Source organism: Fonticula alba (genome assembly GCF_000388065.1).
Source record: "Fonticula alba strain ATCC 38817 unplaced genomic scaffold supercont2.2, whole genome shotgun sequence".
Classification (NCBI taxonomy): domain Eukaryota; order Rotosphaerida; family Fonticulaceae; genus Fonticula; species Fonticula alba.
The window spans coordinates 3,582,000-3,593,040 of record NW_009242972.1 but is presented as its reverse complement, the minus strand read 5'-3'; the positions used below and the strand labels follow the sequence as shown (position 1 = coordinate 3,593,040).

General features: G+C 63.3%; 3 protein-coding genes across 4 annotated transcripts; 1 reads left to right on the top strand and 2 right to left on the bottom strand.

Annotated features, from left to right (window-relative positions):
* Nucleotides 1-1,765: 1,765 nt before the first annotated feature.
* On the top strand, nucleotides 1,766-3,889 carry H696_01738. 2 transcript variants are annotated; one of them, XM_009495647.1, is made up of 4 exons: nucleotides 1,766-1,976; nucleotides 2,834-3,081; nucleotides 3,206-3,495; nucleotides 3,665-3,889. In XM_009495647.1, exons 2-4 carry the CDS (start codon nucleotides 2,839-2,841, stop codon nucleotides 3,753-3,755), a joined length of 624 nt encoding a protein of 207 aa, XP_009493922.1. In that variant the 5' UTR covers nucleotides 1,766-1,976; nucleotides 2,834-2,838; the 3' UTR covers nucleotides 3,756-3,889. The 2 variants fall into 2 exon arrangements, with proteins under 2 accessions (XP_009493922.1, XP_009493923.1); XM_009495648.1 differs by having other exon boundaries at nucleotides 2,212-3,081.
* Nucleotides 3,890-4,594: 705 nt separating this feature from the next.
* Nucleotides 4,595-7,512, bottom strand: H696_01737 (hypothetical protein). The gene is made up of 7 exons (XM_009495646.1): nucleotides 7,183-7,512; nucleotides 6,475-7,083; nucleotides 6,300-6,353; nucleotides 6,118-6,215; nucleotides 5,894-6,002; nucleotides 5,633-5,789; nucleotides 4,595-5,499 (listed from the first exon to the last, which is right to left on the bottom strand). Exons 1-7 carry the CDS (start codon nucleotides 7,361-7,363, stop codon nucleotides 4,635-4,637), a joined length of 2,073 nt encoding a protein of 690 aa, XP_009493921.1. The 5' UTR covers nucleotides 7,364-7,512; the 3' UTR covers nucleotides 4,595-4,634.
* Nucleotides 7,513-8,104: 592 nt separating this feature from the next.
* On the bottom strand, nucleotides 8,105-10,995 carry H696_01736 (arginyl-tRNA synthetase; the record flags this gene model as incomplete). The annotated part of the gene is made up of 9 exons (XM_009495645.1): nucleotides 8,105-8,642; nucleotides 8,757-8,871; nucleotides 9,055-9,219; nucleotides 9,393-9,705; nucleotides 9,777-9,883; nucleotides 10,002-10,173; nucleotides 10,309-10,452; nucleotides 10,547-10,603; nucleotides 10,717-10,995. 9 exons carry the CDS (start codon nucleotides 10,993-10,995, stop codon nucleotides 8,105-8,107), a joined length of 1,890 nt encoding a protein of 629 aa, XP_009493920.1.
* Between the last annotated feature and the right edge of the window lie 46 nt (nucleotides 10,996-11,041).

Below are 11,041 nucleotides of genomic sequence, written 5' to 3'. Positions count from 1 at the left end.
GGGGGGAGGGAAGAAGGCAGCAACCTCCCAGAAAAGGTGAAAGCCCCCTGACGGGCACTTGCCATGCATCAGCACATCCAGGGCTGCCTCCTCTCGCAGGCTGTGTGGAGGCATCCGAACTTGGAGGCGGCACGGTGGGCAAATGGGGAACACACTCGCGCGCAAAAAAAAAAAAAAAACCATGCCCCCGCCTCCCCTGGCAATGTGCTGCTTGCACATCCAACAATGCCCCATGCTGAACTGCATGGGGACGGCAGACCGGTCTCAAGTGTGGGGACCCCAGGCACATGCATCTGGGTGTGGGAGGAGGCGAGGAGAGACCCCTCCAGCCTCCCGCAAAAAAGGCACCCGCCCCCTCTTGGACGAAAGTTCGGTGATCAGACATACGCCCGCGTGGGGGGGGGGGGGCTAGAAATGCGACAAACGGGCACTGGCCTCCGTGTGGTTCCCCCCCCGCCTTGCACACGGCACCCCCCCTCGGAAGGTGCCCGCCGACCGGGGAAATTGGACCATGCTAGCCGGCAGGAGGAGCATCAGCACAAGAGTGTAGACATGCTCGGGGAAGGAGGGCGCACCTCCGTCGGAAAGGAGCCCGGCTGGAATAGCAATGTTGTGCTTGAAATGCTATTTCCATACAAAAAAGGCAATGGAGTATGTAAGTGATTCGTGGTGGTAACGTGTGTGCGATTTTACGCCGAACGCGGGGCCCTATCATTCTGCCACGTATGGGATTCTGGAGATGGGCCTCCCTACGGCTTATATTTCGCGAATTATTATTGGTCACCTTTCAAGGTTTCGGACTTTGGGCCCACTTTTTCGGAGGTGTCAAAGATGGAGCAGCCACACACCCTAGCGGAGTTCGGCCACACTTCCCGCCTCCCTTCTTGTCGGGGTTCCTGATAGCAAGTGTCTCCGGACCGCCTGGCCACCGGAGTATGTTGGGGCAGGGTTGACCTTGCCTTGGAGTGCCAGCGCCTCGAGCCATGGGCCCTGCGGCATTATTCAAAATTTGGAGATTCGCGCGGGCCAAGGGTTCTGGCCGCCGGCGTGGTTCTGAGGTGAACACACCGGGGGGGGGGGGGGGGGAACCTTGCGTTCACTCGCCCATTTTCGATCCGTCTTGGCCAGCAGGACTTGGACCTCCCCCGGGCCAGGTGCATGGTCCGCGGGAGGAGCAGGGCGGCAGAGCCCGGCGCGCCGGCCGGACCCGAGGACCCGCGCGTGCGTGGGGAGTGACTGGAGCTCCCTGCTGCGGTCAGGGCACGGGCGGTCGTCCGCCGCTGGCAGTGGGAGCACGGGCGGGGACGCGAAAAATGCCGGGAGTGGAGAGTCTGCTTCCTCGGTCGCCGTTCCGCGCGCCTGCTGGGGAGAGAACGGTGCGCGGTATTGTGTGCCCGGGACCGGTGGGGTCCCCTTGGGGGGAGGAGTTGCCGGCGTGTGCTGGCAGGGAGAGCGTGGCGGGTTGGCCGCGCGCACCCCCTCCCCCGACCCGGGGGCGGGTGGCCAGGTGGTAGTGTAGCCACGCATGTTTGTGTGTGTGTGTGTGTGCTTGGGCCGGGCCTTGGGGCTGGGGGACGGGGGCGGGATGAGGGGCGGAGTAATCCGGCCTGGGGGGCGGGGGGTGGGGGCGGGGGGTGGGGGCGGGGGTGTGGCAGTGCCCTCCTCTCGCTGCAGCCCCCGAGGCCTTCGCCCGAGTGCTGGACCCCATTTCCTTGTCCTTGGTGGAGGTGCGCCGCCGTGGGTGTGGGTGTGTTCCGCGACCCCCCCCCCCCCCCCCCCACCTGCCCTCTCGCACCGCCCGCTGGTGGGGGGCCCCTGCGCGGAATCCGTGCCCGCGGGCGTCGGCCAGTGGGGGCAGCCAGTTCGCGCCAGCCTCTTCCATTGAAGAGGCATCCCCCTGCTCGCCAAGTCCGGACTTGAAGATCTCACACTGTTTTGTTTTTTTTGGTTGGTTTTACAGTCCCCAGAGAAATCAGGTTCGCCTCGCCCCCCCCCCTCCCCTCCCTCTTGCCCCCCATGGCACGGTCCTCCGCCTGCCCTCCCTCCCCCTCCGGACGCGCGCCAGGAAGTCACACAGGAGAGCCTGTCTATCGCGCCTCTGATGCCCGGGACATCGTCTCATTGTCCCGCCACTTGACTTGCGGTTTCTCTGTGTGCCGGAGGATCGTCACCACGTCCGCGCGCATCTCCCCCTGGTGGATACACTGGCAGACGACGGTGGTCGTTGTCCTGCATTCGCGCTCTCTCTCGTCCTCCCTGTCGTGTCGACATCTCCCTGGGCATGTGCCTGGATCGCCCCGCCTGCGAGGTGGCGGTCATATACACGTGTCCGCCACATCGCCGGCCTGATTCCGACAGGGAGGAGAGTGCGCGCGCTTTGCAAGGATGGCCATGCCCCGCCGGGTTCGCCTGCTTGTCAGATCCGCCTGGGCGGGACCTGTCTGTGTGTGTGTGTGTGCCCGCGCGCCCTCGCACCACGCTTGGGCGCGTGCATATGGCGTCCTCCTTCCCCTCTTCGCACACAGAGAGCCGCCGGGCGGGGCAGCCGGGGCGATGTGTGTCTTCCTCCGCGCGTGGGAGTGCGCGTGTGCGCACATGGGGCCCTTCCTCCATCCTGGGAGACATGCGTCGGATGCATCTTCTCCGAGGCGACATCCGATGCATGTGTCCCTCGTTGGGGGGCGGGCTCTTTCTGTTCGCCACGTCCCTCCTTTCATGGGCGCACCTCCCCCCTTTATCAGCCACCTTCCCTTGCGCCCTATCACCATTTTCTGCCCCCTCCTGACACCGTTCCCTTCCTCTCTGTTTGCTTCGCACGCACCCCCCTCTCCAGACACAATGGTCAAGGGCAACCACATCATCCCCGGCTCCCACTTCCGCAAGCACTGGTTCCGCAACGTCAAGACCTGGTTCGACCAGCCCGGCCAGAAGAAGGCCCGTCGTGTTGCTCGCGCTCAGAAGGCCATCGCCATCGCCCCCCGCCCCGTTGCCGGCCTCCTCCGCCCTGCCGTCCACTGCCAGACCCAGAAGTACAACGCTAAGGTCCGCCTTGGCCGTGGCTTCACCCTCGAGGAGCTCAAGGTGCGCTTTCTCCCTTTCCCCCCCTCTCGCCGCGCATCTCCACGTTGTCCCCCTCTCCTACTCACCTCTTCTTCTTCTTCTTCTTCCTCCTCTCCTCCTTTTTCCGCGCTGCCGCCCGAAACAGCTCGCTGGCGTCTGCAAGCGCAAGGCCCTCTCCATCGGTATTGCCGTCGACCACCGCCGCAAGAACCGCTCTCAGGAGTCCCTCGATGCCAACGTTGCTCGCCTGAAGGCCTACAAGGAGAAGCTCATTGTCTTCCCCAAGAACGCCACCAAGGCCACCAACGAGGACCTCAAGAACGCTGTCCAGTTCACTGGTCCCCTCTTCCCCCTCGAGAAGAAGCCCGCCGTTGCCGTCACCACTGTCCCCGTCGACACCCTCAAGACCAGCACCAACGTCTTCCTGCTCCAGGGGTGCGTCCATCGGCGTCTGCGCTTCTGCACCACGCCTCCTTGCCCATCCCCCTGTCGTCTCCATCGTTTGTTGGCTTTCTGGCGCTCCTTCCTAACCCCCTTCGCCTTTCGCCGCCCTGATCCTCCTCCCTTCCTCTGCTGCTGCGCCGCCCCCCTCTCGCGTTCACAGCCAGCTCCGTCGCTCTGTCAAGTTCGGCGGTATGCGCGCCAAGTCCGCTGCCGACAAGGCTGCCAAGCAGGAGCTCCTCAACCGCAAGTAAATGGACACTCCACAGTAGTATTCATTTGGGCGGCCGTCTTCCCCTTCGGGGGGATCCCCTGTCCGGTGACATCCCTGTTAATATACGCCCTTCGTCAATACAATTTTCTTTGCAGACGAGAGACGACGAGAAGATCTTCCTTGTTGTGTGTGTGTGTGTGTTGCTTGTGCGTCCTTTTCCTCGTCCTCCCTCCTCTCCCGCGGCCATACAGGAGGAGGGAGAGGGGCAGCGAGAGGAGAAAGCCACAGAGCGGAGGCGAGCGCGTTCCCCTCCCGTTTCCTACCTCCCTCGCTTGCGGCCTTGCCCGGGTGTTTTCCCGTGCCGCCCTCCCTCGGGCCATCATCCCCATGTAATCCTCCGTGTGTCTGTGTGTGTGTGTGTGTGTGTGTGTGTGTGTGCTGGGCTGGTCGACTTTGATGACGTCTTTGCGTTGTCAATGTGCAGATGCCCAGGGAAGTCGGCAACGCCGGGCCAACAGGAGAGAGAGAGCAAGAGCAAGAGAGAGAGATTAGACAGCAGGAGAGGGGGCCGCATCGGGGGTACGTTCGCATGCTCCATTCTGGTGCCTGTCAGGAGGTGCCGGCACAAGCGCGCAGCACGTCAGCCCCATCGCCAGGCGGCGCGGGGCGAGACCGAGCTTTCAGCTCCAGGCTGTGGCTGCAGAGGGGACGCTCCAGTGCCATACACAAAAGAGAGGGATATGGCAGGGCCTACCCAGATCGAGGTTTCCTGTCTCCGTTTCTTCGCCCCCCCCCCACATACACACGCAACAGCACCCAACACACCCCTGCCCAGAATGACAAGACCCGGCGATCGGATAATCCAGCACATCATTCGGCTGCCAGACGGGTGTGTTAATCGTGGCCGATTAACATCTATTCAGAGCTCCGAGTGGTCGTGCGGGTGGCCGTGCAGGACCGGGTGCGTGTGGGCGTGGGCCTGCCGGGCCATCTGGGAGTCGGTCGACTCGCCGTTCGTTGCACCGTCATCCGCATGCGCCGGTGGCGGTGCGGAACTATGCTCCACCATGACCGAGCCCGGTGGCCGGGGGATCGGCGAGGGGGCGGCACCCGGCAGGGCGGCTGCCGGGGTCTCCGAGGGCATCATGGGTGTCTCAGTGGGCAGCATCGTGTCGGGGGTCTGGAGGGTGCCCGTGGGCAGGGGCGCCTCGGGGGCCACTGGGGGCTGGGGGCTCTGGTCGCCACTCGGGCCCTCGGCGCTGCTTGGCGCAGTGAGGCCATGGGCATCCAGCAGGGCCATGCCCTCCGGGGTATCCCACCAGGTGTCCCCGCCGATAGCCTCCCCGGTGCATGCACCGACCGAGGCCACCACGAAGTCATAGTGGCAGCGATCGCGTTCCTGGTACGAAAGAACCACCCCATCGTCCAGACCGCGGCAGACAAACTGGATGGTCGAGGAAAAGCGCCCGGCCAGATCGCCGGAATGCTCTTGCGAGCATGGGGATCCCTTGTCGAAGACCTGCCGCAGAACCGGCGACTGCCGCGGAGGGATCAGGATGGAGTCCGGGTCGGCGGCAACCAAGCGAGGATGTACGTGCCCCCGGACTCCGGCAGCCGAAGTGTCCGGAAACGGGGGCACCGCATCCGGGCCGAGGCGCCCGGTCCCCGGCAGTTCGACCACCCCCTCGGCCGGAGTCCACGTGGCGAAAGAGCCGAGGTTGAAGCGCTCGCGGCTCATCTTCCGGATGACATTCGTGTCGAAGGGGCAAATCCGGAAGCGATCCCTGGCATGTCACATTGAGGGTCAGAGAGGAGGCAGGTTTCATTGGGTGTGCCGAGCAGCGGTGGCCGCCATCGCAAGATGGGCGCACACACACCGTGTGTGTGTGTGTGTGTGTGTGTGTGTGTTCGACATACCCCGAGTCAAATGAAAGGCACTTGTGCCGATGGTGGTAGAAGGCCCCATCCGGGCCGTAGTTGTCCGAGGCGATTTTGCTCAGGCGCTCATGCTGGTCCTGTAGGCGAGTCAGTCGGGCCTTAGCCGCGGACCATTTCCGCTGCAACGCATTGTAGGCTTGGCACATATTCCCACGGCCCCGCGGGTGGGCGTGTAAGTTGGAGATGGCAGGAAAGGGAGAGGGGGAGCAAGGAGGCAGCAAGAGGAGGTAGATCAGGCACCAATCAGGATGTCATATGGGTAGGCCGGATCTTCCAGCTCCTCATAGGTATCCTCGTAGTAGTCGTCCTCAGCCTGAGGGGTGCCGGCGCCTGGTGCCCCAGAGTCGCCCTAGACCGGGGGAGGGGGGGGGGGGGCGGGGAAGGAACACACATAAGGACGGTGGTAAGTAGATGCTCGTTATTGTGGGAAAATGGGCGAGCAAGTGGGCTTGCCAAGGGGATACCTCCTCGGGTGGAGAAGTTGGCGGGACGCTCGGCGTGCCGGTCAGGCGTTCAACTGCCTCCTCGCGGTTGCGAATCCTCTGACGCTCGGCCCTGATGGCTGGGGGGGGGGGGGGGGGGATGGAAAGTCAGTAAGCTGTCTCGACGCCGGTTCGGCGTTGACACACTCATGCGCGATACACACCCTCGTACTCGGCGAAGGCATCCTCCTTCTTTTTGGTGATATCCTCGAAAGCAACTACATCAGGGGTGTCGAAGAGATGGAGAGAGAAAGGGATGGTGGTGATGGCAGTCAGTATATGTCACCCATATAGCCCCAACAAGGCCCCCCCCCCCCGCCTCCCGGAGGAGCCACGTACCCTTCAGTTCATCGTGCTCTTCCCGAGTCTTTAGCAACTGGGGAAGCTTCTCGTCAGCCTGGCGCTGGGTCTGCAGGAGGCTCTCTCGCGAGTCGCGGATGTTCTTCAGCCGCTGGATGGCACCGAGGCGATTGCGGAGAAGCTGGCGCTCCCACTGGGCTGCCTGGGCGGCACAGGTGTTCGGACAGCGGGGCCCGGAGGACTCGACCACGGCCGAGCCATTACCCACAAGATGCTCCAGCTGGTGCTGCAGTTGCCATGCTACCAGCTCATCCGATCCGTCGCAGCAGTCGCAGATCCCATCACCCACTCGACTCGCCGGGATGACTGTCGGCACATGCCCTGCATTGGCGCAGTGGAAAGTAAGCAATTGGGGGATCCCCGGCGGGGAGCCAGCGGTGACTGGCAGCGTGGCCCCTCCCACAGGCCAGTTGTATGCCGTTCGCAGGCTGGTGGCACAGGCGCTGGTTCCCGGCTCGTCCGAGCCATCGCCCAGGCAGTCGCAATAGTCATCGTTGACAGCCGACAGGGGAACCGTCCGAGATCCGTCCAGACAAGTGAAGGTCCCGCGGTCGATGTCAACCCCGGCCGGCGGATAGCGGTGGACGACTGTTGGACGTTTCAAGGCCCGCGGGAAACGGAGGACGGGAGCGTGAGCATACGCAGACGGGGCGGCAGAGGGAGGGCATTTTCAAAAGCAGAGCGTACGACCAGGAGCCACGCCGACCAGCCACAGGTGCTGGGCGGAGTGATTGACCCCAGAAGCTGGGATCGATCCAGGTGCTGCCAGCGACAGGTGGAAGAGAGCCTGAAGAGCCAGAGCGAGGAGGGCCAGGAGCAGACGGCAGGGCGGCGGGCCGCGGCGCACGGCGAAACCATCCGGCAACATCCTGCCTCGACTGTCTGGCGACGGAAAGCCGGGGGATAAGCAGAGAGGGGGAGAGGGAGAGAGCAAGGGGGGGGGGGGAGCAGACGCGAATGGATGTGCGCGTGGCGGGAGGCGTCTTTTTCTTTTGCGCGTGTGTGTGTGTGTGTGTGTGTGTGTGTGTGTGTGTATGTGCTGGTGGCTGGGGTCGTCGTCAGGACGAGGGGGGGACGAGCGATCTGCCTACTCATCAGCTGGAAGTGCGCCTCTGGGGTCGATCTCTCGACGTGCCGAGACGCTTCCTTCCCCCTTCGACCGGGGGCAGGGAGCTCGGAGCGCTGAGCCCCGGCGCGGCGCGGGGTGCCCACTGTCGTTTGTTGACACGGGCGTGAGAATCTTGGCAGGCTCCGGCGTTGGCGGGCAGTTGCGGATGCATTGGCACATGTCACGGGCGCGGCATCCCCACGTAAGGTGGCTTCGGGGGGGGGGGGGGGGGGGGGGGGCGCGGGAGACAGGGCATGTGCGGGTGGCTGCGTGTGGGTGTATTTCTTTTACATGTTTCGGGCATGTGTGTAGGGGGGCGTGAAGGTGCGCACGACATGGTCCTGCGCACGCTCTTACACACACACACACACACACACACAGCCTGCTGGGAGGCTTTTCCCCCGCAGAGAGGAGGAGGTCCGGCCCGATCAGGCATGCCCATCGATGGGCGATGCCCGAGGGTGCTGAGTCAAGGGCGGGGGGTCAGCAGGAGGGAGGTCTTTACATCTGCTCCACGGGAGTCAGGCCAAGGATCCGCAGAGCATTGCTGAGGGTGTGGCGGGCGGCAATGAAGAGAGCCGCGCGGGCGCGCTGAACAGCCGGCTCCTGGTCAATGACACGCAGAGTGTCCAGGGCGGAGGAGATGGCGCGCGACAGCTCCAGCGCGAAGGTGACAACACCGCAAGGCTCGGAGGTCTTGCAGGCAGCCAGCAGGACGTCATGGTAGGTGGCCATCAGGTCGACCAGGGCATGGGCGGCCGGCTCCGTCAGCAGAGAGAAATCGATGGCGGCGTCCGCGGCATAGATGTCCTTCTCCAGGCTGAGGACCGCGCTCAGGCGGCGCTGGATGGAGCAAATGCGCGCGTGAGTGTACTGCAGGTAGGGGCCGGTGTCACCCTCGAAGGAGGTGATGCGGCGCCAGTCAAAGTCGTAGCCACGAATGCGGCGGGACGACATGTCCTGGATCATGACGGCCGAGATACCGAGGATATCGGCAATGGCGTCCGGGTCCTCAATCTGCTTGTACTTCTCCTCGTTGCTAGATGGAAAGGCGGGTCAGGAATTCCGGCCACCGGCAGTATCTACAATGTTGTGTGTCCGGGCAAGGGCGGACACTGGGATAGGGGCACAAAGGAGGATAGGTCGGGCGTACCCCTTCATGACGGTGTGCATGGTCTCGGCGGCCTCCTTGAGGATGTCCTCCAGGAAGACGACGGTGCCCTTACGGGTGGACATGCCCTTGACCATGCCGAAGTTGATGTGCTGGCCTGTAAAAGGTGGCAGTCAAAGCATGGGAGAGGGCAGGTGAGCGAGGGGGATCGCGGAAAAGACAGGCGACATGTGCCGGAGAGCAAGGGCGTCACAGGCACCGAGGGGGGAGAGGCGACACAGAAGGGGAGAGAGAGAGAGAGAGAGAGAGAAAGAGAGGGAGAGGAAGCTCATGTACGCACACTTCTCGGAGATGTTCTCACGGCCCATGCGGCGGAAGATCTCGAAGAGCTGCTGGAAGTGCAGGTCCTGCTGGGCAGCCACGACGTAGAACTGCTGGTCATAGTTGTAAGTGTTGAAGCGCTCAATGCCGGCAGCGATATCACGCGTGATGTACAGGGTGGTGCCTTTTTTTTTCCGTCCCCAACAAAGGGCAAGGGAGTCAGGGGGTATTGTTAGGGACCATGAGAGCGCCGGTCAGACACGGACGGCGAGGTCGAGTGTCTGGGATAGGAGGAAGAGGGGAGGGAGAGAGAGAGAGAAAGAGGAGGAAAAGGACCAGCGCAAGGCCCAACCATACCATCGGACTTCTCGACAATGACATGTCCGAGCTTCTTGTCCTTGAGCTCGATGATCTGGGCGCCGAGGCTCTCAGTGAGGAGGTTCTTCTCCTTCAGCTCGGCCAGAGCGTCCTTCATGGACTCGGAGTACTGCGACTCGCCGGAGTAGACGTCGAACTCGATGCCAAGGCGCTTGTAGATGTCGATGTACTTGGTGATGGACAGATCGCGGAAGCGCTTCCAGATGGCCAGGGCGCTCTCGTCGCCGTTCTCCATGCGCTGGAAGTAGGCACGGGCCTGGTCGTGGATGGTGGCATCGTTGGTGGCCTCCTCCTGTGGAGCAGGTTGCGTTAGTCGGTAGTCACAAGGGGGACCGCGCGGGGGAGGGAGGCGCAAATCGGCACCGAGCAACGTACGTTGATCTTGACGTAGACGTCGAACAGGTGGATGATGGGGTTCTCGTTGAGGGCCTCCTCGGAACCGTACTTCTCGAAGCCAACGGCCAGGAGACCTGGGGTTTCGGGTTAGATTCGGGAGTGCGCGAATTCGCGTTGGGAAGTGGGTGCATCAGGCAGCCAACGGGAGGATGGGAGGGCCGCATGGGCGATGCCAGGGGAGGGAGGACGCACCGAACTGCTTGCCCCAGTCGCCGAGGTAGTTGATGCGGACCACCTCATACCCGAGCATGCGGTGGACATTGGCGATGAAGTTTCCGATGATGGTCGAGCGCAGGTGACCGGCATGGAAGGGCTTGGCGATGTTCGGGGAGCTGTACTCGACGACAATCTTCTTGCCAAGACCCTGTCGCGCACGAGGGGGAGGGAGAGCAGTGAAAGGGAGAGCGTCAGTCGGGATGGGGGGGGGGGAGGGGACGGGGACGCAGGGACCAGTGGTGGGAGAGAAGGGCGCATCGCCGGGTCACGCTTCAAAACGCACAAGCTGGCCACCGTTGCTGCCATAGTTATCGGTCTGCTGGAGGACAGCCGACAGGACGCTCGAGGTGAGGAAGTCCTGGTTGGCATGGAAGTTAAGGTAGATGGCCGCCTGCTCGACCTTGGTGATGAGCTCGCCCACGGTGAACTGGAGGGGAGCGGCGCAGCCAACAGACAGGGGGAGTTAGTCACAGCACAGGGGACTAGGCATCGGGAGGCCAAGAGTGCGGCGGTGCACATACGATCTTGGCAACGCTGGCAGCAAACTGCGCGGGGTTGCCCTTGAGATCACGTGTGCTCTTCCGATCTCACGGTGAACTGGAGGGGAGCGGCGCAGCCAACAGACAGGGGGAGTTAGTCACAGCACAGGGGACTAGGCATCGGGAGGCCAAGAGTGCGGCGGTGCACATACGATCTTGGCAACGCTGGCAGCAAACTGCGCGGGGTTGCCCTTGAGATCGCCAGCCTTCAGCAGCACCGGCATCGGAATGGTGGCATGGCCGTTCTTCGAGCTGGCAGGGACCTGAACCAGGCCGAAGATAGTCTCGGCATTGAGCTTGGCCGCAGCCTCGGCAGTCACAGCCGGAGTCAGCTCGGCGCCCTTGGTGGCGAAAATCTCGGCAAGCTGCTCGGCAACCAGCGCATGGATATGCTTGAGGCCGGTGTAGTTGCTGGCGGCGAAGGAGGTCATCTTTCGACAGGGGAGGGGAGACAGGGCAGAGAGATGGAGGAAATCA